This window comes from Danio rerio, chromosome 17 (assembly GCF_049306965.1).
Source record: "Danio rerio strain Tuebingen ecotype United States chromosome 17, GRCz12tu, whole genome shotgun sequence".
Classification (NCBI taxonomy): domain Eukaryota; kingdom Metazoa; phylum Chordata; class Actinopteri; order Cypriniformes; family Danionidae; genus Danio; species Danio rerio.
Genome location: NC_133192.1, coordinates 35799934 through 35827673, shown reverse-complemented (window position 1 = coordinate 35827673; position 27740 = coordinate 35799934). Strand labels below are relative to the sequence as shown.

The 27740-nt window shown below is 36.6% G+C and overlaps 1 protein-coding gene across 23 annotated transcripts in view; it reads right to left on the bottom strand.

The window, feature by feature from the left end:
- The window catches only part of gphna (gephyrin a), a 186023-nt gene that overhangs the window by 65120 nt on the left and 93163 nt on the right, over window positions 1-27740 (bottom strand). For 13 of the 23 annotated variants that reach the window (XM_021467169.3, XM_021467173.3, XM_017351644.4 and 10 more), the window contains 5 exon segments: window positions 27304-27398; window positions 27116-27182; window positions 15023-15295; window positions 10889-11005; window positions 5605-5736 (listed from right to left, as the gene is read on the bottom strand). In XM_021467169.3, the coding sequence (XP_021322844.1) occupies window positions 5605-5736; window positions 10889-11005; window positions 15023-15295; window positions 27116-27182; window positions 27304-27398 (684 nt within the window). 23 annotated transcript variants of the gene reach the window in all.

The following is a 27740-nucleotide window of genomic DNA, read 5'->3' as shown; positions in this document are numbered from 1 at the left end:
AAACAGAGGCTTACGTAACAGCTGGACGCTGTGCTGAGGGAATGCAGTGTGTGTGTGTGTGTGTGTGTGTGTGTGTGTGTGTGTGTGTGTGTGTGTGTGTGTGTGTGTTGCCTCTGGATGATGTATGTTATACTTAAGGAAAGATAGTTAATCATGTGCTTCTTTCTTTCAGGCATGATTGTTATTTTGATGAAATGTGATTTTTTGTCCCCCCGGGTTGTTAAGATTTGAATTATTTTAGCATATTACATGGAAGCGATGACCAGAACACTGGAATTTAGCCTCATGCCATTTTGCTGACCAGAACATAATTGTCATTTTTTTCATTCATGCATACAGTATATTGTGTCTAAAACTGCTGATTCGTTGAACACAAAATGCACTGCGCACAGTTTATTATATGAGAAAACTGTCAGCATATATATATATATATATATATATATATATATATATATATATATATATATATATATACATTATACATACACACTCATCTATGTATAGATGTACATATACAGTTGAAGTCAGATTTATTAGCACCCCTAAATTTTTAGACCGTTTATTTTTTTCCCCAATTTCTGTTTAACAAAGAGCAGATTTTTTTCCAACACATTTCTAAAAATAATAGTTTTAGTAACTCATCTCTAATAACTGATTTATTTTATCTTTGCCATGATGACAGTAAATAATATTTGACTAGATATTTTTCAAGACACTTCTATACAGCTTAAAGTGACATTTAAATGTTTAACTAGGTTCATTAGGTTAACTAGGCAGGTTAGGGTATTTAGGCAAGTTATTGTATAACAATGGTTTGTTCTGTCTCTCTAATATTTTATATACGATGGATGGATGGATGGATGGATGGATGGATGGATAGATAAATAGATGGATAGATAGACAGATAGATAGATAGATAGATAGATAGATAGATAGATAGATAGATAGATAGATAGATAGATAGATAGATAGATAGATAGATAGATAGATAGATAGATAGATAGATAGATAGATAGATAGATAGATAGATAGATAGATAGATAGATAGATAGATAGATAGAAGCTGCACAATATATCGTTTTAGCATTAATATCACAATGCGGGAATCACCAATAGTCACATCGCAGGATCTGCAGTCAATGTGTGAATTTAAGCCATTAGGGCACAAGAAATTTTAATGTTGCCAAAAGATTAAGTGCATATAATAATTTACACAATGAAGACTCTACGCTGTAGAATATTTATTGCCTTTAAAAAAGCAAGTGTAACAATTAAGTTGACTTAATTTGTATAATTATGCCCATAGTTTGTTCATAATTTATTAACTTAAATGATTACAATAAAAAATGTGTCAATTGAATAACTTAATTCAGGCAAAAAGTTTTCTCACTTTTTTTAAAGTTAAGTAAACTAATCACTTTTTATGCTAATCTTACATGTAATTACAAATGTTCCATTTGATTATTCAATTATTCTGTCTGGAAACTGTAAAGTACTGTTTATTTTATCTGTCTTGTTGCTCTTTTGTTTTATTTCGTGTTTGTCATTAGTTTATTATATTTTATGCAGAAACCCTCCTATTAAAAAAATCATCCCAATCAATCTAAAATTAAGAATTCTTACCAAACAGAGATAGTCATCAAGTGAAATTGTGTTTATATCACAATATTCATTCATTTTATTTTCGGCTTAGTTCTTTTTATTAACCCGGGGTCGCCACAGCGGAATGAACCGCCAACTTATCCAGCACATGTTTTACGCAGCGGATGCTCTTCTAGCTGAACCCATCTCTGGGAAACATCCATACACACTCATTTACATTCATACACTACAGACAATTTAGCCTACTCAACTCACCTGTACCGCATTTCTTTAAGCGAGCGCATGGAGAACATGCAAACTCCACAAAGAAATGCCAACTGACCCAGCCGAGGCTCGAACCAGCGACCTTCTTGCTGTAAGGCGATAACACTACCTACTGCGCCACCCCGTAATATATATTGGAACCTGTTCTTGAAGATTTAAACATATATACAGTAATCAGATTTTCATTTCATTCCACACTTCAGGAACATACAGACACACACACACTGACAAACACACACACACACACACACACACACAGTACTTCATCTAAATATAAATCGTCCACACATTTCCGAACATGCAGTGACTTTATGAATTTCCAGACACTTAACGCTATAGATGGACATCTCCATATAATGATGCGCGCACACACAAGCACACAGACTTTGACATGTTCTTCCCCCTTTGTAGCCTCAAACTGTTAAGTGCCACCTGACACCCTTGTTTAGCAACTAAAGCCAAACTGCCAGACACTTGTCAAGAAAAAACACAAGTCAGCAGAATTCTAAACTAGCCTGAGGTCAACGCTGCAGCTTAGAGCACATTACTGGAATTCTGCTTATCACAGGCCTTTCACACACAGACAAAATCTATAAAAAGACTGCAAATTATTTCTATTATGCACTTCAAGTATTTGGGGCATCAAGTTTAACACCTGTCAGACATTTACTGTCATCTGCTGAAGGAAAACGGTTGTAATGCAGACTGTGTTCACTAGAGGGAGACAAAAAAACTACAACAGCTCCAAACATTTCTCATTCACAGCATGTTGACAAATTTCACACACACACGACCTGCGTTATTGTGGTTTTATGAGCTACACAAACACATGTAGTTGCTCTGACGAAAAAGCCTCAATTGATGTATTTTTGTGTATAAGAGGGGCAAAAGAATACTGCTGTCAAGTTGTGACATTGTGACTACAGCCTAAAACATTAAATCATTAATATGTGATTTTAAAGGATGGTTGTAAAAGAAGGGTATGCCATTTTTGACACAGCCACTCTTGGCAGGGCAAAAACAAGAAACAAATATTTCTAAAGTCACACTCTCGCAAAAAAAAAAAAAATGAGGTAACCACTGAGAAAGTGATGTAATCGAAGTATCAATCCACAACAAAATGAAACTTATAAAAGTTACAATGAAAAGATTCAAAAAGAGTTGACTCGACTACACCAGTAGCATTTTCCAGTCAAAAGTTTAGATGGGATGGTGTATGATGATAAATGGCTTACAATTGAGACATAACACTTATATACATGTAGACACAATATAAAGACACACACACAAAAAATTCAAAACACCTCAAGAACATGAATTATGAATATTATTACAAGGACCTTCAGAGGGATCAGAGATATATTAGTTCTTACTATTTTATTAAGATGCTCTGAATCTGTTTAGAATTATTAATACTTTTAGTTTATGAGATATTTGACTCAAAATTCAAATATTATTAATAAAAGTATTAATAATTCTAAACAGATTCAGAGCATCTTAATAAAATAGTAAGAACTAATATATCTCTGATCCCTCTGAAGGTCCTTGTATGCAGAATTTAAAAAAAAAAAAAAACATAAACTGAAATCAATATTAATAATTCTAAAAAGCTCCAGAACTTCTTAACAAAATAATAGGAATTGATATCTTGAATAAAAAGTCCCTCTCAAGGCCCTTGTATGCAGTCAAGTATCCAATAAACTGAAAGTAATAATAATAATAATTCTAAACAGCACAGAACATCTTAATAAAATGGTTTTATATGGTTTAATAAAAAAGAATTAATATTTTGAAGTAAAAGTTTCTCTTAAGGTCGTTGTACATAGTAAAAAAAATTTTGTCAGAAAGTTAATCAGAAATATTTTCTCAGAAATGTCTGTATATGAAAATAAATAAAAAAATATGGCCTCATGTTTTGTTCGTCATGGATGGTGGTTTTTTTTGACAATTTGAAGTCTCCATTTTGCTGAGTTTTTGGATAAATTGTTCTCCAATGGTTCTAAAATGTTTATTTTTGTGATTTTTGTATGTGACAACTATTTAGAATGACAAATAAGAAACAGGGACATGAGAAAATTTTGGACACAGTGTGCTAGAAGCTTAAAGGCTGATTAATACTTCTGTGTCAAGGGCACGCGTATGTTCAAGCGCAGCCTTCGCACAGTCTCGCCTCTCAAAAAAATGTAAGTACACATTGCAACGACGCGTAGCAGAAGCTCTGTGATTGGTCGGTTTAGCACTGGTGACGTGCGTAGACGGTACTGAGAGTTTCGAGCCCAATGGAGCAAGTGTCGAGTCCCATTATAGAGCTCCAATTGGAAACTTTTGTTGTGTGTTTACCTTTAAGATTAAAATTGTTGCACGTTTGCCGGTTCCCGCCTCAGAATGAGCGAGTTTTATCTACTTGTACATTAAGGTGGCCTTCAAAAAAACAAAACACCAGCAAAGAAACTCAACACATAGGAACATAAAAACCTACTGCCAGCTAGCGTTTCGAAAGTTTCGAAACACAAACAGCACGCAAAAGTATAAATGCATGGCTACGCGCAAGGCTGGCACCGTGGGTCCCGAAGATCACTTGACACAGAAGTATAAACCAGGCTTAAGCATTCATCTAATCCAGGGGTGGCGAACCCGCGGCTCGCGAGCCGCTTGCGGCTCTTTTACTGCTCTTGTGCGGCTCAACCTCTCGCGCGATTTAACATACATTAACTAATTGACTAACGCCCCATTCACACGGGGCTTCTGCGTCTCTTTCTGCTTTTGTGCGGCTCAACCTCTTGCGCGATTTAACATATAATAACCAATTGACTAATGCCCCATTCACACGGGGCTTCACGTTGCTCGCTGCAGAAGCTGGGAGTAGCTCAACTTTTCAAGCGCTTACGGACGCGTTAGCCAATCAGATCGCTGTATGCAAATACACCTGCTAGAAAGTGGCCTATTGCTGACTGAATTTTATTTTCTGACGCTTCCATTCAGACACGCCTTCAGTCAAGGGTTGACACTGAAGCCCCGTTTGATTGGGGCGCAACACGAGTGACGTGCAGTTAGTTAATATCAATCGTCATGGCAGAGTCAGGAAAGCGTACAGCTAAGCGTAAATACAAAGATGAGGGCAGAACATTTTTATCTGAATGGGATTTTACACTGAAACTAGTGAAATCAAAGCATCGCTCTGTTCTTACTGACACACATGTGAAAGAGTTACTATGAGTAGCCACAACTGAATACGAGCCAGACCTGAAAAAGATTGTGGAAACCAAGGAATGTCAGGTGTCCCACTGAGTCAAGTAAAATGAGGTAGGCTAATTTAAATCCATGAAAACTATTGCGTTATATAATTAGGTGTATAAGTTATTGTGACAGATATACTGTTGTTTGCACATCTGTTGTGTGGCTCTTTGCAGTGATAAAGTTTTTTTTTTGGCTCATCATGCCAAACAGGTTCGCCACCCCTGATCTAATCTCACCTTTAGACCAAAATATCAAGCTGTTATATGCTTAAGAAAATCAAACAGTCTGCACTTAAAATCCAGCCAGTTAAGAAGAAGCCCCGCCCTTCCTCTCACATGGCATGCGCATGGTCACTGCTGTCTGGAATGCAAAGCAGTGTGTCAAGCAGCCAATGAGTGGGCAGCAGATGAGGATCCAGAGGATCAGAGTGCATGACCAAACAGAAAAGCTGAGGGGATAAGGAATGGTGTGTGAAGAGAAGGAGAAGGGGCGGAGTCTTACTTTGGGGGTGGGGCAGGAGGCAGTGGAGAGGCGGGACTGCTGAGCACAGGGAGACTCAGAGGGCGTGGTGCTGAGAGAGGCGGTGTCCCGCGGCAACACCTGCACGCCACGTGAAATGATGGATTCTGGGATCTGTGAAATCAAGAACGAGACACACGTTAAGGTCAAGAACTGGCAGAATTCAGAATGCTTAACACAAATTGTATTCTTTATAAAGATTTAAAAATTCTAATCTGGTGTCAGTGTGTTTGTTTTTTATTTTATATGAAAATGGATAAAGGAATTATTAAAGTGTTCAAATCAAACAGTAATGTATCTAACGCAGGGGTGCCCAAACTTTTTATGAAGGGCCAAAAACCAAACTTGATTGAGGCTAGTGGGCCAAAGGTAAATATAGTTGCCATGTGTAAATTCCTAATTTTTTTAATAATGTTTAAAAACGACTAGAAAACATTGCTTAATATTAACTAATACGTTTTTTGTTTTTTTTTACCATTTTATAATGAACTTATTACAGTCAAAACAAAAAAAAATCTATAATTTATGAAGTTGCATTAGTTTTTGCCCTGATTTACTCACCGATGTCTTCTTCATAGTCCTCTATTTGTCGAGTGACAGTATTTATGTTTCATTAACTTAGATTAATTTACATTTAATTAACCATTTTTATGTCAGTTTGCTTTTTTGTAGCTCAGCAATAAAAAAAAAAAAAAAGGTTACTTTAAATTAGCAATGATGGACTCTGTTAAAGGCATCCGCCCAAGCCATTTTCATCATTCTCAGATGGGATGGTGGGCCAAATGAAAGGTTACAAGGGGCCAACTTTGGCCTGTGGGACCTTCTTTGGGCATCTCTGATCTAATGTATCAAATTGAACAACTTACTAAATGTATCTACTATCAAAAAAAATTAAAGAAATGTGTCACAGTTTCCACAAAAAATACTAATCAGCAAGTGGTTTTAACAAAAACAAATAAATTCATTCTAAACAGCAAGTCAGCATATTTCATTGATTTCTGAAGAATAGTGTGACTTTAAAGGACATTAAAAAGATTGCATTACATTCATTTCTAGCATGAAAATCTGAGCACTGCATAAAGTCAGTTTCAAGGATTCTGTCTTTCTCACTTGCTTGCAGGATTTTACAGAATGAACCCGTTTCAGAATTTGAAGTAAAAGCGCAGTCAGGTAAAATTCAAGAAATGTGGATAATCAGCCATATATTTTATGAACATAAACTCTGTTAAATAAAATGTTCAAAATGTAAATAAGAAAAAAACTATAAAGCGTGGTGTAAGTTGGGGATATCCAGATTTGATCACGTGATCAGAAATGGCAACCAATTACACAGTTTCAGACTCTATTGGAATCTGACGTTACCTCCTAAAAAGAGAGAGAATTTTATCAACACAGTTCTAAACATAATAGTTTTAATAACTCACCTCTAATAACTGATTTATTTTATTTTTGCCATGATGAAAGTAAATAATATTGACTAGATATTTTTCAAGACACTTTTATACAGCTAAAAGTGGCATTTAAAGCTTTAACTAGGTTAACTAGGAGGGATAGGGTAATTAGGCAAGTTATTGTATAACGATGGTGTGTTCTGTAGACTATCAAAAAAATACTATCGGACATAATATGAAAATTTCCTTGCTCTGTTAAAAATCATTTGGAAAATATTTTAAGAAGAAAAAAAAATTCACAGGGGGGCTACTAATTCTGACTTTATTGTATATGTATCTTTCTTGACTTCACACTATAGTCTAGAGTGCGGCATGAAATCACTTTGTTTCAGAGATGCTATTGGTTAAATGCTGGCAAAGTAGAACACGGAAGCAGCTTGAAGCGGAAAGCTTGAGTGTGTCTGCTGTCTGGAGGAATTATAAAGTTGATGACGACAACGCTGGCATAGCAAGCTGTGAGATATGTAAACTTTCCGGGTATTTTAAGTTGAGCTGTTATTTGTTTTTATATTCAATTTTTTATATTTACTGTTGCACTAAAGCCCAAAAGTGAAGAATTGATGTTATTTATTACTTGATTGTTCAAGTTACCTCACAGAAGTGCTCTGTTTGTTAACGGAGTTGTAGAATGTGACAATAGGGTGAATTAAATAAAAAAATAAGGAACATCCTAGATCTGTTTCTTCACTCTTTTTTATTTTTTTATGTGTTATAGAAATATTGAAATGCGTTTCGGTATTGGTAGAGGGCAAAAAAACCTAATCGGGACATCCCTAGTGTAAGTGCATCTGAAGTGGAGATTTTAAAAAAAATCTAATATTAAGAAAACTGCCCTTAAAAATTAAATGGAAAAAAATGCATCATAATTAAAATTTGCAAAGCCAAACTGATAAAATATGACTTAAGAAACTTAAGTGTATTTTAGATTTGAGTTTAAACAAACATAAATACATATGGTTATACATAAGTCAGAACTATTAGCCCCCATGAATTATTAGCCCCCCTGTTTATTTTTTTCCCAATTTCTGTTTAATGGAGAGAAGATTTTTTTCAACACATTTCTAAACATAATAGTTTTGATAACTCATTTCTAATAACTGCCATGATGACAGTAAATAATATTTGACTAGATATTTTTCAAGCCACTTCTATACAGCTTAGAGTGATATTTTAAAGGCTTAAGTGGATTAATTAGGTTAACTAGGTACTGTTAGGGTAATTAGGCAAGTTATTGTATAATGATGGTTTGTTCTGTAGACTAACGAAAAAATATATAGCTTTAGGGGCTAATAATTTTGACCTTAAAATTATTTTTTTTTAAATAAAAAACTAGTCTAAATAAAACAAATAAGACTTTCTCCAGAAGAAAAAAAAAAAACATTCAGCCTTACTGTGAAAATGTCCCTGCTGTTAAAGATCATTAGGGAAATATTTAAAAAAGAAAAGAAAAACCAAAGGGGGGGGTGTATCAACTGTAATACATTCAAATAAATAATAATATATTAAAGAAACATAAGTGCATTTTGGATGTCTTTACATTTGACAGAAATATATTAATTGGTTTTGGCATTAAATGTCCACAGAAAGTGTCAATAAGCCTCCACACATGATCTATACCGAGTGATATTTGTGACTGTATTCAGACTGTCTTTGATCCAGCAGGCGAGTCTCTGCTGTCTGGAGAAGCGTGGTGGGATTAAGCGGGAGTCTGATGGGCAGAAGGGCACAGAGCGAAGGGATCTTCCACAGGAACGCTGGGGCTTAACGGAGCGCTAATTAACACTGGGGCTAAATCAAGGCCTCGCAGGAAAGAGCAGCTCGGCGAGCGCTTTAATTACCCTGCGCAGAAGCGAACCCTGTGCTAATAATAACACTCGACTCAACCTCTGCTTTCCCAGGAGACGTGTGCTACGAGCGCTCCCTGTGGAGAACACAGCAACGCCAACCTGCATGACCCCATTATAATGACTATATAAAGACAGCTAATACAGGAGATATACTCAATCCTCTGATATCATGGGGGGAGGAAGCTTTACAAGACCTGGAGGAGCTCAACAACAAGACAAACACTGCTTGCTAGAGTTTAAGCTGATATAAAGTTAATTGGGTGGTTGCCAGGGTGTAAATAAATAGCAACATGCCTACTTATGCAGAATAAAAATTTGTAAATTGAATTCTGTGATATTTTGGTCTCTAGAAAGAGATTTTAAGCAACCAAATAAATTAATGATTACTTTACAAAAGCAATCAGTATAGCATGTAAATAAATAGAATTAATGTTAAACAATGTAAAAATTAATGCTAAACAACATATTCTCTCATCCTGTTAAGGTAGTGTGCTCTGTAACATTTTGTGAAACATTCAGAATTACCTAATAAATACAATATTAAAACATAAATAATCATAATGCACAGTTAGGTCCATAAATATTTAGACATCTACACAATTCTAACATTTTAGCTCTATACACCAACACAACGGATTTGATGCAGACTGTCAGGTTTAATTTGATGGTATTTACATCTAAATCAGGTGAGCACTGTAGGAATACAACAGTTTGCATATGTGCCTCCCACTTGTTAGGGGACCAAAAGTAATTGGACAGAATAATCAATTACAGCCTGAAATCTGGAACACATAGACCTCACCAGACACTAGGTTTCATGCCTAGTGGTGCTCTGCCAGGCCTCTATAGGAACGGTTTTCAGTTCCTGCTTGTTCCTGGGACATTTTCCCTTCAGTTTTGTCTTCAGCAAGTAAAATGAATGCTCAATCAGATTCGGTTCAGGTGATTGACTTGGCCATTGCATAATATTCCACTTCTTTCCCTTCAAATACTCTTTGGTTGCTTTTGCAGTATTCTTTGGGTCATTATTCATTTGCACTGTGGCGCAGTGCCATCCAATGAGATCTGAACCATTCGGCTTAATATGAGCAGAACATATTGCCTGAAACACTTCAGAATTCACCCTGCTGCTTTAGTCAGCAGTCACATCATCGATAAATACAAGAGAACCAGTTCCATTGAGAGCCATACATGCCCACGCCATGTCACGCAGTTCCTTTCCTTTTCCATACTCTTCTTCTCTAATCATTCTGGCACAAGTTGATCTCATCTGTCTGTAGGATGCAGTTCCAGCACTGTGAAAGCTTTTTTTAGAACTGTAATCTGGCCTCTTTTTGAGGCTCACTAGGTATAATGAGGTAATAACACACATCTGGACATGAAACAGCTCAGAAGCCGATTGTCCAATAACTTTTGGACCCTTAACAAGTGGGAAGCACATATGCAAACTGTTGTAATTCCTATAGCGTTCACCTAATTTGGATGCAAATACCCTCAAATTAAAGCTGACAGTCTGCAGTTAAAGCACATTTTCATTTAATTTAAAATCCATTGTGTTGGTTGATAGGGCCAAAAATGTTAAAATTGTGTCAACAGGTGTCAAAGCTAGCTCCTGGAGGGCTGGAGCTCTGCACAGTTTAGTTCCAACCCTAATTAAACACCTGATCAAACTAATTGAGTCCTTTAGGCTTGACGTTGGAAATAAAATAACTAGCAAGCATAAAGTTAAAAAATAAATGGCAGACATCGGTCATTGAGCATGTTCTTTTAATAATGTTAATGAAGTTTAGTATTTATTCATTGGCTTGTTGGGTTGCATGATTTTGAACATGTTGTAAAAGTAATGCTGCAAGTCAACAAAAATCACATTGAATATCTATAACTGGTTGATGTTGAACGTGGGTGTTGATGTGGGCTGGTGGAAGAGCAGGAGAGGTGAATGTGAATGGGGATTTCGGTGTGCCTTACCGTGTCGCTGCAGGAGCAGGTGAAATGGGAGGGAATGGAGGTGGAAGGGATGAAGCCACTCAATGGTTGCCCACCCTTGGCCATGACCACTGCATGGCTGAGATGAGACGTCATGCTCTGATGATTAACATGACACATATAAACATGACAAAAGACTTCACATGTGCGCAAACAAAAACATGAATGGAGCATCAAGGGCAAAATACATAATGAACAGGGGGGAATTTTTTTTACACACAAGTCAAAATACTTAAGAAACTGCTTATAAAATGAGCATTAAAGAGCCCATATTATGGGTTTTTGAAAATTCCCCTCCATGTAGTGTGTAACACAGCTCTAAGTGAAGTGAAGTATCCAGCTAAGGCTTAAATCTGTAAGAATACAGTGTTTAAAACGGTTGATTCATCTATAAAAGAGTCGACTCATAGTGCTTCGAACGAGTCGCCTTGATACCGACTCATTAGGTGTTTCGCCATGACGTACGAACGAAACCAAGTTATTCACGTGCACGCGCAAACCCGGGAGATTTCAAACCTGAGGCCCCGCCCTCTGACGCAGAAACCAAGACACACACACACACACACACACACACACACCCACAAACACACGCACACAAACATGCCGGTCGATTGAAGTCACACTGCAGATGGACATTATCGATTCTCTACCCAGAGATGAAACCTCAGCATTATAACCAAGCAGTTGGAAACTTCTGGAAACTACAGGCTACAAAGAATACTTCATCTGCGTTTGTTAAAGTAAGGATCAGTAAAGAATAACTTACTAATGGACGTCAGGATGAGTTTCTTCCTCCATTTCTCAAATGTAAGTACGTGCGATTAAAGTTGTTGGCTCGTTTACTCTAGCTTGCAAATGTATTTAGTTGTAATTTGTTACTTGTAACCGCGTGTACTGTATCAGGTTAACTGGCTATATTCTCTTATCGCGTGCAAAGTCACGTTAAAAACGCGACGCGTGCTGTTTGTTTACGGAGCTCCGTGGTAGAGGTCTGCATTCCCGCGGCTGTCCCCGCGCCAGATTTCTGCGGCGCGGGAATAAATTTCCGAATCAATCGCGGGAGCGGTCGGTAACAGGTTTAATTTGGGACGGGAGCGGGCTGTCTAGCAATATCGTGGATATTACTATGCGAATGAGACAGAGCTTTGCCTGCCTGTGTGTCTGCTTGTCGCTTGTGTGTATGTGTTAGTGCGTGCATATGAGAGAGAGAGAGAGAGCTCTGTCTGGCTGTCTCTGGACTGTTTTGCTGGGTGATTTTCAGTTATGTTCTCCCCCGCTCTTTAGCGGGATCGGGCGCGGCGGGCAGAAAACGGGGCGGTTCGGGCACCGGGACAAGAAATTCTAAATATAAGCGGGAGCGGTCGGGTTCAGGCTAAAACCTGGCGGGTGCGGGCGGAAGCGTTGTCGTCCAGAGGTGTGTGTGTGTTTGTGTGTGTGTGTGTGTGGCAGCTAAAATCCACGCCTACACTATGGAGCGCGTATGAACTGTGATTACTTTTATATTGCTGATTAGCTATTGGGCATTTCATTCTCTGACTGAAGGCAGTCGACCAATCGTGACAGACTGTCATCGGTCCAATCAGCGCAGATTAGCTTCGCGCTAAGGAGGGGTTTAGGAACAAATGAATCAATGGACGATTCATACAGGAGTCGCTGGAATAATTAGGTAAAAATAAATGCAGATTATAAGACCATGAAAGTGTTTTTTGACTTTGCATGCATATTAGACTGTTGTTGGAGACCCTTACAACCAAGATATGACCCTATTTCATGTATAATATGGGCTCTTTAAAAGAAACCGAGAAGGATAAACGTTTTATCTGATAAGAAAAAATGTGCAAAAACTATAATAGAAACGCATGTATGGAATAAGTTCCATCAAGTGCATCCAAAAAGGTTATGAGATTTAGTTTTAACATATTATGTAATAATACAAATGGGAAAGATGGGATGGCAATAATGGACAAATCAGCGGACTGATCACTGAAATGTTCTTTTGGGCATTCTAAAATGCCTTTTGTGTTCATCTTCTGAGGTATAATTAATTTTTATGTAATAAAAAAGGCCCAGAGTGGCTTTTTCTACTGTAGAAAATTCCAATTTTCTTTTTTTCCATTTTTCCAGTTTATCAGAAAGTGTGATTTTTTTTCTCTCTTGGACTCATTGAAAAGAAACTGTGCTTTATTTGCAAAGGTTTTATGTGATTTTCCTGTTTTGTTGAATTTGCATCTTTGGATGGAAACCACTGTGTTTGGTTTGTAATATTTTTTTTAATAAACTGAAAATGAATATCTCATTTGTATGCACAAACACAAATTAATGTAATATGACAGTCTTTACAGCTTAAGCCAGTTTGAAAATCTGTTTAAACAAAAAAATTAAATGTTTGGCTCACATGGGACACGGATCAGACTCTGAGTGCATCTCAATCTGCTGTAGATCTACACATTGGGACATGAGAACTGCTCATTGCTTTTTTGCTTTGCTTTTTCTTTACTCCCCATCCACTCTAAACCACTTATAACTATTTGTTTAAATCAGATACAGTTGAAGTCAGAATTATCAGCACCCCTTTGATTTTTTTGTTAACTATTATGTTTAGAAATGGGTTGAAAATAATCTTTTCTCCAATTAACAGAAATTGGGGAAAAAATAAACGGGGGTTAATAATTCTGACTTCAACTGTACAACTTTTGGACATCTGCCCATTCACACAGGTAATTCACACATATAATTGTGTTCCTTTTTATTATTATTATTATTATTATTATTTTTTTTTTTTTTTTTCAGGGTTATACATTTAATGAATAGGACAGTAGAGAGTATTGACAAGAAAGTGTGAGGAGCAGAGAGAGATGAAGGATCATCATAGGACCTTGTGGCAGGAATCAAACTCAGGTCGCCGTAAACACTGGAGTGCCACGTGTCGACGCACTAACCCCTGTGCCACTGGTGCCAACATATAATTACGTTCTTAAACTGTATTTAAATCCAGAATTCCAAACAAAACCAAAGGATCCATTATTTTTATTCCTTAAGTGAAATCTTGTGCTGCAAACATCAATAGCTATGTTTCTATCCACATATACTCATACTGGGATTCATTCCTTTTCCGCTAGCTTAGTCTCTCATTTATCACGAGTCGCCAGAGTGTAATGAACCACCAACTATTCCGGCTTACTTTTAAGCAGCGGATTCCCTTCCAGCTGCAACCCAGCACTGGGAAACACCCATACTCTCTTGCATTCACACAATACAGCCACTTTTGTTTACCAACATTTAATACTGGGATTTTGTATTAAATTCTGGTTGGCGGCATTAGTCTTGTGTATATTTAGCCAACATGTAATGCAACTGTGCTACAGTTTGAATCCCAGTTCACAGGCCTTTCCTGCTTTTTTGAATTTCTTTGGACCTCAGCGTGACTTCTAGCTCTTGAGGATCTTTTGGTCTACTTCACGTTGTCAAGCAGGTCCTATTGAAGTGGTTTCTTGATTGCGAACAGGTGTGGCAGTAAATCAGGCCTTCGGTATGACTAGAGAAGTTGAACTCAGGTGTGATAAACCATACTTTTTTTCCATACAGAGCTCTGTAGTTTTAGATTTTGTTTTCCCTTAAAATTAAAAACCTTCATTTAAAAACGTCATGATGTGTTTACTTGTGTTATCTTTGACTAACATTTCAATTTGTTTGATGATCTGAAACATTTTCCCAGTAATGGGTTGCAGCTGGATAGGCATTCGCTGCGTAAAACATTTGTTGTACAAGTTAGCGGTTCATTCCACTGTGGTGACCCCTGATTAATAAAGGGACTGAGTCGAAAAGAAAATGAATGAATGAATCTGAAATATTAAAAGTGTGACAAACATGCAAAAAATATGAAATCTGCAAGGGGGCAAAATCTTTTTTTTACACCATTGCATATATTTGCACCACATCTCCTGAAGCAGCCACCAACAGAATAAGGAATAAGAGCTATTTGTGAATGCATCAATGTAAATGCATATTGTATATGAGACAGAAGTATTGTCTTAAGGGATTGTAAACAGATGGAACAAAAATAAAATGATTAAAAATAGCATATGCTCACTGATGAGATCTGTACATAACCCTCACCTTCGCAGCAATAGCAGCTGCTGTGATGTGAGAGGACCCGCTGTCCTCGGTGGACGCCACACCACTGTCCTTCTTCTCCTCGTCCTCTTCCTCACACTGCACACCCTTGTCTTCGGTCTGCTTGTGTGGGCTGGTGGTGGGTGGAGGAGAGAGGGGCGGTGGAGGAGACGGCAGGTCCTCTAGAGCGTCGTGCACCTCTTTTACCTTGACGATGGCGTCCCGCAGCAAGTCTATGGCGTGTGGCAGAGCAGGCAGGATGAACTGGAAGCACTCCTAAGAAAGCAGAGAAAAAGAGATGCTTGAGACCCAAATCCTGGTCATTCATATTCTTTTATTCTACAGAGATGCCATGTGAAAGACAAGTAAAGGCTTGATCGGACTATAATGCAAATTCAACAAATTCATTTTAGTGTCTGCCTCAAATTAAACCAGCAAAAGTGAGATTAGATATATATGAAGAGATCATTTGCAAAAACGATAACTCTAGTTTTAATAATTTTTTTTCTTTCGTTTGTCTTAAATGACCTTAGCAATGCACAATTTAAAAAATAACAATGAAAATTTGTGAAAACAGAATGATCAGCTTTTGCTAATTAACTATTTATAGATAGAAAGCACATTTAATTCAGTAGTTTGATTTAATGCATAAAAATACATTCATCTGAAAATAAACTGTCAAAATATGGGTATAATAATATTTTATCATCAGTCAGTGAAACTTGTTTTAACATATGGGTACATATATGTATATAGGGCTTGACTTTAACACCATTAAAGTTTCAGCTGTGGCAGGTTAGACAGCAATGTCCACTAGCCACTTTGGCTGGTTGATAATAATTTTGAAATTGCCAGTACTGGCTTGTCACTAAATATTAGAATTATAGTTTATGATCATTTGTCAATATGGCAAATATTGAGAGAATGATCACGTGCATGGGGAGACACAGGTGCGCTCCCGTTACCTTGTACAAAGCAATCATACCTTGAAGAGCGGTAAAGTCTAGATTGGATACGCGGCTGGCCGGAGGTGCGATATGCACATTAATATAGTAGCATTTTTTATGAGACTGTAAACAATAATTAATTTTTTCAGTACTGTGACGGTTGGGTTTAGGGTTGGGGGTAGGCGTTAAAAAAATACAATTGATTTGGTAATTTAATAGATTTCATAAATAATACTCGGTACAACTACTGTTTATAAGTTACTGTAAAAGTTGGGTTTAGAGCTGGGGTGGTGGTAGACATTAATAAAATACAACAAATGGGAAATTTAATAAATAATATAAACAATTTTGGTTAACTTCCGGCCACGACCATATGTGATCTAGCGACAACCTTGAAACTGGTTTAATCGGTTCTCTTTGAATTAGACTGGATAATAAGCGATGCTCTTGCCCCTAACAGTCTTGCTGTTTTTTAGAGCTCTAGATTTGTAAGTTGCTGTTTTCGCTTTAACCATTCTTTAAACAGATTATTTAACGTTTAACATTAACTATGTACATGCCCCTGATCCTTTCAATATTGCACACGGTATGTTTTTCACACGCTTTCTTGCATACAGTTATTTTTAATATGGTTTAATTATCAACCTTTGCAATAAAATTGCTTTAATAGAAGATTAACTCTCCATTTATGTATAGTTAACTGGTTTTAGATACTGTACATGACAATCATTTTTTTAAAATGTCAATTGTTTAAGAAAATTTTTTGTTAAATAAAAGTGTATGCATACAGCTATATTTTGCTTGTTTTAACAAATTATTTAAAATTTGTGGCAAGGAAATAATTAGTTTGGTGTGGAAAAGAACAATTTGGTAAATTCTTAGTGTTGAGCCTTGAAAAAACATAAATAAAACAAAATAAATAAAGACCGTTGTAGCCACTAGTGCCGTCAGTAGCAACAGGCTAGTGCAGAAATTCCATTAAAAATACTGGGGTAAAATAAACAGTCCTATTTTAAAGACATGGCGGGGGAAATGGAATGTAATGCAGTGCTTCTTGTCTAATCTGAGGCCCATGTCATATCGCAAATCTAACAGCAGTGAAGATCACGGATTTTTAAAGAAATCAGATCTTAAACGTGACAATTTTGTAATGGAAAGACAGTTCACCCGAAGCCTTTGGGCTACCTGGCTGAAAATTAAAGCCTTGGGCTGCCTGGCTGAAAATTAAAAGTCTGTGTGCATATAGCCCATTGCAATGCAACATGAAACCACAACCCATTTGCTAATGCTGATTGAGCAAGGTCATTCAAAACACACAAAAAGTGAAATGAATGAGGACTCATGTGGGCATAACACAAAAATTAAACAAAGTAGTTTTAGCATGTCAAAGTCAAATGTATGCATATAAAATATATTTTTCCAATAACAACATTGTGGCTAGTGAAAGAGTTAAAAAAAAATAATAATTTCAAGCCCTGTACGTATATATACAGTACATACAATAACATACATTTAGATATATGTAACAAAAACTCAACAACATGTTAAAAATATAATGTGCAAACGTATAAAATAATAAAACATCTTTGGTTATTCTTTTTTTGGTTTAATAAACAATGACTATAAACACTAAATTGCATTTTAGTGGGCGTCTCTTCTGTAAATCGTGGTTAAAAATATATAAATGAAAGTAATTAAATATTACTTTTTCAAAATAAAATTAAACAGGACACATTTCAATTTATGGAAAGAAATGTATGTAGAGTATAAACGGCAAGAAACTTAAATATAACTGAGATTACAATTCTCCCATTTGTTACACTGATTGCAAAATCTCATTCCAAAAAAAACAAAGAAATGTGATTTTAATTAAAGTATTTTACTGTACAATGAAAGTATGTAATATTAAATGATCTACAAGTTACAGTATGGTCTCCTGAAACGTAAGCTCCAGTATTTTAAAAATATTATTAAGAGATCTATCTATGGTATATCAGCATTATTCATTAAAGAAGCCAACATGAAAGCCTGACTGCAGTAAATTAACCACTGACCATCAGTACATTCTTTTCCACATCCATTTTCCACAACGGACACATTTTTATAGCTTGAAGAATATTTCGCCTGAGCTATTCCTTTAAGATTTGCTGAGCAGAATTATACATACAAGAAAACTAATTAATCTGTTGTAAAGTATCTCCTCAGAGTTCCACTTTCTCTGGCTCCCGAGCTTCAAGTGTAGCGTTTAGCAGTAATGTGAGGTCTTTACGGCGTAAATCCCTCTTGTTCTCCTCCAACGTAACAGGCCACTATCTATCCGAATCCCCTAATAGGATGACATACAGGCCAACCTATTGACACCAACTTAATGGAATTTCTAATACAGTTGGACATCCTCCATTTTGAGGGGCTCAAGTCCGATAAGGACACTGTGTGTGAACTGAACACAGGTGGCCAAACTCAATTGCTCTTAAAGCGCATTTCTTAAGTACTTCTGACAAGAGACATTAATAATAATGAAGGGAAGGATGGAGGCTGGTCCGGGGAGGGTTGATGTGCTGGAGAGTTTCACCCCCTCCCCGCAGGTCTGATGTGGTTGCATCTCTTCGTTTTGGTGACTCAGAGTTAAAACGAAGATTAATGTGTGGAGACATCAGAAGTCCATAGGCTACTTCATGTCCTCTTGGTGCATGTACGAATGGTCTATTTTGGTCTTCCTGGTGCAAGGTGTGTGTGTGTGTGTGTGCGTGTGTGTGTGTGTGTGTGTGTGTGTGTCTGTGTGTGTGTGTGTGTGTGTGTGTGTGTGTGTGCGTGTGTGTGTGTGTGTGTGTGTGTGTGTGTGTGTGTGTGTGTGTGTACAGGTTGTATAGTTGTATAATGACATGGGTATGACTTGGTTGTACTCAAATAAAATCAAAACTAACCATATGGTTTTATAAGCTCATGTTGTTCGTTTTATGGTGAACAATTCATCTGTGCATGTTATCAAAATGAAATAAAAAGTTGGCCCTGGTAATTTGTAATCTGAAATGCACTTGCAGTTTTTATTTTTAGATAAATTCTCAGATTACATCTGTCTGAGCTACTGAGGGCTAGGCTAAAATACTTAACTACACCCCTACAACTGTCAGTTTTGACAACAAGCAAAAATGGTGAGCAGGAGGTGTCTGTTAGGTTGTAATAACTCTTCTGAAAACCCATGAAAGAAATGAAATCCCTACAGTACATCCAATCAGCTCGCAGTAGAAAAAAAAAAAAAAAAGTTTTTTTTAATTTTTTTTTAATCATTGAATATTCCGTTTCTCTAGGGAAACGCAGCTTCTGGTTTGTGTGGACTTAAAAGTGGCATACCAGGTCAAACATTGTGTCCCTATAATTCAGAATGCTTAATAATAATACTTATTTAAATAAAAATGTTGCCGCAGGTTTGGATTTAGAGAGCCACATTCAGTTGAAGTCAGAATTATTAGCCTCCCTGAATTATTAGCTCCCAGTTTATTTTTTCCATAATTTTTGTTTAACGGCGAGCAGAATTGTTCAGCACATTTCTAAACATAATAGTTTTAATAACTCATTTCTAATAACTGATTTATTTTATCTTTGCCATGATGACAGTAAATAATATTTGACTAAGTATTTTTCAAGATACTTCTATACAGCTTAAAGTAACATTTAAAAGCTTAACTAGGTTAATTAGGTTAACTAGGCAGGTTAGGGTAATTAGGCAAGTTGTTGTATAACGATAGTTTGTTCTGTAGACTATCGAAAAAAAAATATAGCTTAAAGTGGCTAATAATTTTGACCCTAAAATGATTTTTTTTTTTTTCATTAAAAACTGCTTTTATTCTAGCTGAAATAAAACAAATAAGACTTTCTCTGGAAGAAAAAATATTATCAGATATACTGTGAAAAATTCCTTGCTCTGTTAAACATCATTTGGAAAATATTTTAAAAAGTGGGAAAAACGGCTAATGATTCTGACTTTAATTGAAATTAGTTTTTATTACAGTATAAAATACATTACGCCTATGGAGTGTACCATGTATACAAGTGTGTGTGTGTGTGTGTGTGTGTGTGTGTGGTAGGAATAAAGGCACCTGAGCTCAAAAAAAAAGAGAGAGTGATGGGCAACTCGGACATGCTGACCAGAGAGGAACATGCCAATATGGGGTGTGTGATGTGAAGCCATATTATTGTGAAAACAACAGATGGACACATTTCATGTCTAGTTTCCTTGATACGACAGTCAAAGTTCCAGTAGTACAGCCCTTCAAACAGAGCTGAAGAATAACAAACCATCTGAACACCAACACTGTGTCCAAACTGCAATTTATATGATCAAAGTAAAACATAAAACTCAGAACACACCGAGTAGACATCAAAAAACTAGTAGTTTTAAAAACCCTTGAGTTGTCAACTCACTTCGCCTGTGTCTGGTGCTTTTTGGGGACCACACCAAACAGACGCCAGTTGAATGAAACGATTCAATTGAATTCATCTTTATTCCTATAGCGCTTTTAAAATGTAGATTTTGTCAAAGCAGTTTAACATATAGAAGTTCTAGTAAATTCAAATTGAAACTGTGTCAGTCCAGTTTTCAGTTCAGTTAAGTTCAGTTCAGTTCAGTTAAATTTTCATTGCTGAAAGTCCAAACACTGAAGAGCCAATCCATCGATGCACAGCTCCACAAGTCTCAAATGAAAATGTACATTCAGTCCTTAATGAGAAAATGTATCTTTTCATATACCCAAGGGTGGCTGTATCTGTATTGTTGTTCCTCAAGGGGAAACTAGAACTAATAGTGGAGACATACAAATGATGTATCCAGCTGCAGACCCACACAAATTTCAGGACAAAATCCAGACCAAACAATCCAGGCCAAGCAAAACCATATACAGTTAATGATGCTTTCGTCACTTTTATTATTGTTAAATAAGCTTCATCCCAAGAATTTCAATTTGATATATATCTATACTATTTATTAACATAAGGGCCCAGTTTCACAAACAGGGTTAAGATTAAGCCGGGACTAAGCCTTAGTTAAATTAGGTTATTTAAGCCATATTTATAAAAGTGGCCTTAGAAATTTTTTTTAAAGGAGACAAAAAATGACGCTGACGTATTTTAAGACATCTCACCGCAAGTTATTTTGAGTTGAGACAGCCCAAACATGCAATTTAATCTTGGTTAGCCTTAAACCTTATTTGTGAAATCGGCGGAATTTTTTTTAAATCAGATTTTTATTTTTTTAAAGAATTTAATAAACAATGCAATTTTTGACTGTTCACATTTGTTCACTTTTGATCAAGTTTTTTTATAAATGTCTACACCTACCCAAACACTAAACCTTCAGCTTACAGTAACCTGTTGTGTTTTATTAACTGTCTACACCAAACCCAAACCCATCCCTTATAGCACGAGTGTAAAACTTCAGCATTATGACTGCCCTTAAAGGGTCAGTTATAAGTGTGAGACTGAACTAATGTTACCACTCCAATGTTCCCACACCATATATACAGTTGAAGTCAGAATTATTAGCCCCCCTGAATTATTAGCGCCCCTGTTTTCCCCAATTTCTGTTTAAGTGAGGGAAGATTGTTTCAGCACGTTTCTAAGCATAATAGTTTTAAAAACCTCTTTCTAAAAACAGATTTATTTTATCTTTGCCATGATGACAGTAAATAATATTTTACTTGATATTTTTCAAGACACTTCTATACAGCTTATAGTGACATTTAAAGGCTTAACTAGGTTAATTAGGTTAACTAGGCAGGTTAGGGTAATTAGGCAAGTTATTGTATAACGATGGTTTGCTCTGTAGATTATCGATAAAAAAATTAGCTTAAAGGGGCTAATAATTTTGTCCCAAAATGTTTTTTAAAAAACTAATAACTGCGTTTATTCTAGCCGAAATAAAACAAATAAGACTTTCTCTGGAAGAAAAAATATTATCAGACATACTGTGAAAATTTCCTTGCTCTGTTAAAAATCATTTGGGAAATATTTAAAAAAGAAAAAAAAATCAAAAGTGGGCTAATAATTCTGACTTCAACTGCATATATATATATATATATATATATATATATATATATATATATATATATATATATATATATATATATATATATATATATATTATTACGTATATATTTATAGAATAACTGGAATTTAATATCTGACATGGACAACACAATTGAAGCAAATTCTGCACATAAAACATTCTGCATCATTCACGCCACCCAGTTTGCCTTTACATTTACATTGTATGCAATTTCTACTTATTGTATATACTTATTCGCATTTTTGATGTGAATCATATACTTTTGCAAGCTTTGGCCAGATTTGGCCTATAGGGGTCTTGAGTTTGATGTTATAGTACTGAAAAATCTGTTTTTATTTTTTACAGCTTCACAAAAATGACACTACATTTATGTGTATAATCTTAATACCCGCAGTTTTAACAATTCTAGCAATAACCCAACCTACTCGTAGTGACTTATCAGTAGTCAGGCCTGTCTTCATTTATTCAGATTTAAAATGATGATTTAGTTGAAATATTAAGCCAAAAATTAAGCTAAACTTTTGAAATATTTTGTATTTAAAATCTAATCACAGTTTTCTTTGGATTACATCCCATTCATTTACATAAAGAAGGTGGAGTTTTTAACCTATGCCGCAGCCAGCGACCATAAGGTGACTGATACGTTTGGCTTTATTTTTCAGGAAGTGCATAATTATATAAATCTTTAAAAACTATTGACTTAAATGTCTCTTACATAAAATCTCTATAGATAAAAGTAATGGGATATTTATTACAGTGTTTTAGAATGAAAATAGTTCTCGTCCTGCTTTTTTTAAAGCATTTTAGGTTGTAGTGTGTGACAAGCATGACCATTCATCCTCACTAGACATGCGCATATTTTGCCGACGTCTATACTTGCAGCCTAATGGTGGTGTAATGATCAAATGAGAGAGGCTTTGACGAATCAGGGAACTTTACGCAATAGTCCAGAAGACCAGTCAGAGCTTTTGTCAATAGCATCCCCACACTGTAAAAAATGCTGGGTTCCACACAATCGATTTGTGTTGAAATAACATAAAGGAATTAAATTGACATATTAGTTTTCACAAATTTAAGTGGATTGAACATAAAACAATTAATTTGTCCACAAAGCAACCTCAAGAATTGTGTTGTTTCAGCTCATTTTAAGCAAGTAGTTTGAACAAACAGCAAATGTCTTTTTTTGAGTGTGTAATGAAACAGTGGCAGCACGGTGGCACAGTGGGTGGCATGATTGCCTCACAGCAAGAAGGTCGCTGGTTCAAGCCCCGGCTGGGTCAGTTGGCATTTCTGTGTGGAGTTTGCATGTTCTTCCCGTGTTTGCGTGGGTTTCCTCCGGGTGCTTCATTTTTCCCCCAGTAGTCCAAAGACATTTGGTAAAGGTTAATTGAATAGTTAAGTGTATGAGTGTGAATGCAAGAGTGTGTGGGAGTTTCCCAGTGTAGGGTTGAGGCTGAAAGGGCATCCGCTGTATAAAACATATGCTGGATAGGTTGGTGGTTCATTTCACTGTGGCGACCCCTGAATAATAAATGGACTAAGCTAAAAAGAAAATGAATGAATGAATGAATAGCTAAAACAGAACTTCAGCATTTCCAAACTAAAATGTATCTTTAGTTTTCCAAATGGTCTGTTTTTGAAGGGTCAAACCAGCCGGTGTATAGAGATAACCATAACACCACCTATACTTTATGTATTAAAATGAAAAGACACTAGTGTAAACGACACCTCCCTCTCTCTGTAAACCTGCGTCTTTCTTCGTTTTAAAAGCAAGAAGGGCAAACAGAGCCGCTGCTTTTATGGGTCGTGGATGGGGACGGAGGGATGGTTTTATTTAGGAAGGGAAAAGGGGAGCACTGTAGCTGAGCTGGACCGAGCATAAAGGGGTTCTTCAAAGTTTAATCCCCTTATCGGCTCGGCTTGCGGACTTCAAAGCGGCAGTGACAGCGGAGTGCTGCGTGACTGGGGCTGATGGGTAACGGAGATTAATAGCAGCGGCCCTATCAGCACAGCTCCACGGGAAAAGCTGTAATAGGATTGGCCGCAATGTTAACACGGTACGCGAGGGTGAGCGCAAATGTGAGAGGTGAAGGAATGAAGGGGCGTATTCTGATTTTAAGGATTTTTCATTATTTATTCATTCACAAACAAAATTCCTTTGTGACAGAAAAAAAGATTGTTTCTCATTAAACTTGAATATAAATATCAGTAATAATAATAATAATAATAACTGCACACAAGGGGTGGCGTGGTGGCAAAGTGAGCAGCACTGTCGCCTCACAGCAAGAAGGATGCTTGTTCGAGCCACGGCTGGGTAAGTTGGCATTTCTGTGTGGAGTTTGCATTGAGTAAGCTAAATTGTCCATAGTGTATGGGTGTGAATGGGAGTGTATGGGGGTTTGCCAGTGATAGTTTGCAGCTGGAAGGTCATCCACTGTGTAAAACATATTCTGGATAAGTTGGCTGTTCATTCCGTTGTGGCGACCCCTGATTAATAAAGGGACTAAGCTGACAAGAAAATGAATGAATAAATGAATTGCACACAATAAAATACATATATGATCCTTTAGTTTAGAGATTTACAAAAGTAATTATATAAATTTTAAATCCATGACAAAGAGTAGACTTACATTAAGAAATAAAACAACAAAGGATGTGAATAGTTCGAACGGTCTTAAAAAACTGTCCGACCAATGAGATTGGGACTTTTGTTTATGTGCCTTGACTTGGTCTAGCTGAGCATACAGCTATTGCAGATCAAATAAGATTCGATGGAGATTTTCATTTCACTTCATTTTCTTTTATGGCTTAAAACTTTTTGCTGCAAACTTCTGAGCAGGTGTTTTTCTAATGAAGTGGAAGTTAAAGAGAAGTGGAAAAGCATAAGATAAAATTAACCCCAAAAAAAACATGAGGGGGAGTTATTCCGTGCAACAAGCGAGTGTTACAAGTGTAAAGTTGTCAACATGCCCACCAGCGTTCATTCATTCATTTTTGTTTTGTATTAGTCCCTTTATTAATCAGGGGTCGCCACAACAAAAAAAATTGCCAACTTATCCAGCATATGTGTTACGCAGCGGATGCCCTTCCAGCTGCAACCTATCACTGGGAAACACCCTTACACACTCATTCACACACACATACACTTTAGACAATTTAGCTTACCCAATTAACCTATAGCGCATGTCTTTTATACTTGTGGTGGAAACCTGTGGACCCAGAGGAAACCCACGCGAACACAAGGAGAACATGCAAACCCCACACAGAAATGCCAAATGAACCAGTCAAGGCTCGAACCAGTGACCTGTGAGGCGACAGCACTACCCACTGTGCCACCGTGGAGCCCCGCTTACCAGTGTATTTCTGTTTTCCATTAAGTACCATCCAACAACAGGAAGTGATTTTGCGCATTACTCAACTCATCACTAGTGAAAATTTATTAGGTATGAAACACTAAATTGGATATGAACATTTGATTGGGTATAAAACACTAAAAACAATGACGATAAGTCAAAATCTTTCTGGTGTGCACAAGCCTTCACAAGGCCTTAATAGTTTCATTTTATTTTTTCATAAAAAATCTTAACCTTAAAACTATTAAATATCCCCCTCTCTCTCATCTATCTATATATCCATCCATTCATCCATCCATCCATCCATCCATCCATCCATCCATCCATCCATCCATCCATCCATCCATCCATCTATCTATCTATCTATCTATCTATCACACACATAGGCAAGGAGGTTGAAAAGAGTAACCTTTTAAAATTTGTACTTCTGTGTTCAGTTAAATGAGGGAAAACAGGAAGTATTTGGTGATTAAAGAATAAGATATGTTTAGAAGGTTTAATCAATTTACACTTTTGGCCCATTTCCACTGAATGGTATGGTACGGTTGGTACAGCTCACCTTTATCAGGCTTGCATTTCCACTGCCAAAAGGGTACCAATGGTACCAAATAGAAAGTTTCAGTCAAAGTCATTCTCGGGTCAACCATGGCTCGTTATTATATGTATAAATTATTACGATGTAATGTCTCGGCGGTGTATTTTAAAATGGCGCTTCCTTTGTTTTCATTCTCCTGGCTTGTGTCGCTTCTCTGTAAACCAATAGTGTTCAGCTGCGCATCTGGCTCTGCTTTTTGGTCCCCTTTTGTTGTGCTAGGTACTCTTTTGAAATGATACCCAAAAAGTGGTATGGTTCGCTTTTTGGTACCTTTTAAAAGTGGAAACGCCCAAACAAATGTACCGAACCATACCGTACCACTCAGTGGAAACTGGCCATTGTGTTGTAAGGTTGTAGTTCAAATATTTTAAAAAAGAAAAGAAAAAAAAGTTAAGAAAATAAATATATAATATGGTGACTTTATATATACAGTAGGACATAATCTGTGCCATTGAACATTTTTTAACAATATTTAGTATCACTACTGTAGTATGAAAAGTCTAGATTTTTCAGTTGATGTCTATTTTATTTTAAAATGATTTAAATTTTGTTGTTGCAACAGGGCTAAGCAATGATTAGGAAAAAACAGCAATTGAGATTAAATAGTTATCATGTTACATCTCTCTCTTTCCAGCAGTCTGCATAAGTTGCTTCCAATTTCACATGGAAATCAGTAAAATCTTGCCTCATGGGACATGCTTGATTTTATTTATTCATTCATTTTATTTCCATTTTATTTCCATTGCTTATTCCCTTTTTTAATCAGAGGTTACCACAGCGGAATGAACCGCCAACTTATCCAGCATAAGACTTGTGGGGAAAACAGGAGCACCCGGAGGAAACCTACGCGAACATGTGAAGAACATGCAAACTCTACACAGAAATGCCTACTAACCCAGCCAAGGCTCGAACCAGCAACCTTTTTGCCGTGAGGCAACAGCGCTACCCACTGCACCACTGCACCGCCCACATACTTGATTCATTGAAGTGTATTAAATTTATTTGTGTTTTTAAAAGTGAGAAAGAGAAAAACACTACCCTGGTGCCATGTTCAGAATAACTGAAGATAGGCTAATTGAAATACACAGACACACACTCATAAAAAAAAATAATGAAAATAAATAAATAAAATAAAATTACCTGTGAGCCCTTCTTGCTCCCAGGTAAATTAATGATGAGCGTCTTGCCTCTGATTCCACATACGGGTCTATAGGAAGGAGATGATTCGTTTTTAATCCAATCAGTATTCAAAACACAGCGTTTACGCTCATGCATTTAAGAGTGAAAGGCAGAGTGACGCAGTGAGATGTGAGGACGTGTGCATTCACCTGGACAGCATGCCGAGTGGCGTGACATTTAGGGAGCCCATGAGCATTGCTAGAGCCATTCCTGGAGCTTCACGCTCGATCACCTCTCTGGTGGCCTGTAGACAACAACACACACACACACACACACACACATTTAAGCAACATCAAGTACATAAAACATCAATCTTATCTGTTAAGAATGTCACATGTAACATCCTTAACACTTTGAAACCATGTTATTGTTAAAGGAAAAGCAATCTATTGAGCGCATTGGTTTGGTACTGTACATGAGCAGTTTGACTTGGTTTTCATTTATTGTTTTTAACACTTACATGCATGTCTCACAATCTGCTGTTTTTATGTCAATAATGTTAATGAAATGGAAACTGATTATTATTATATTACTAATAATGACACTTTTTGTTGAAATGACTAACAGTGGCATATGATATGATCTG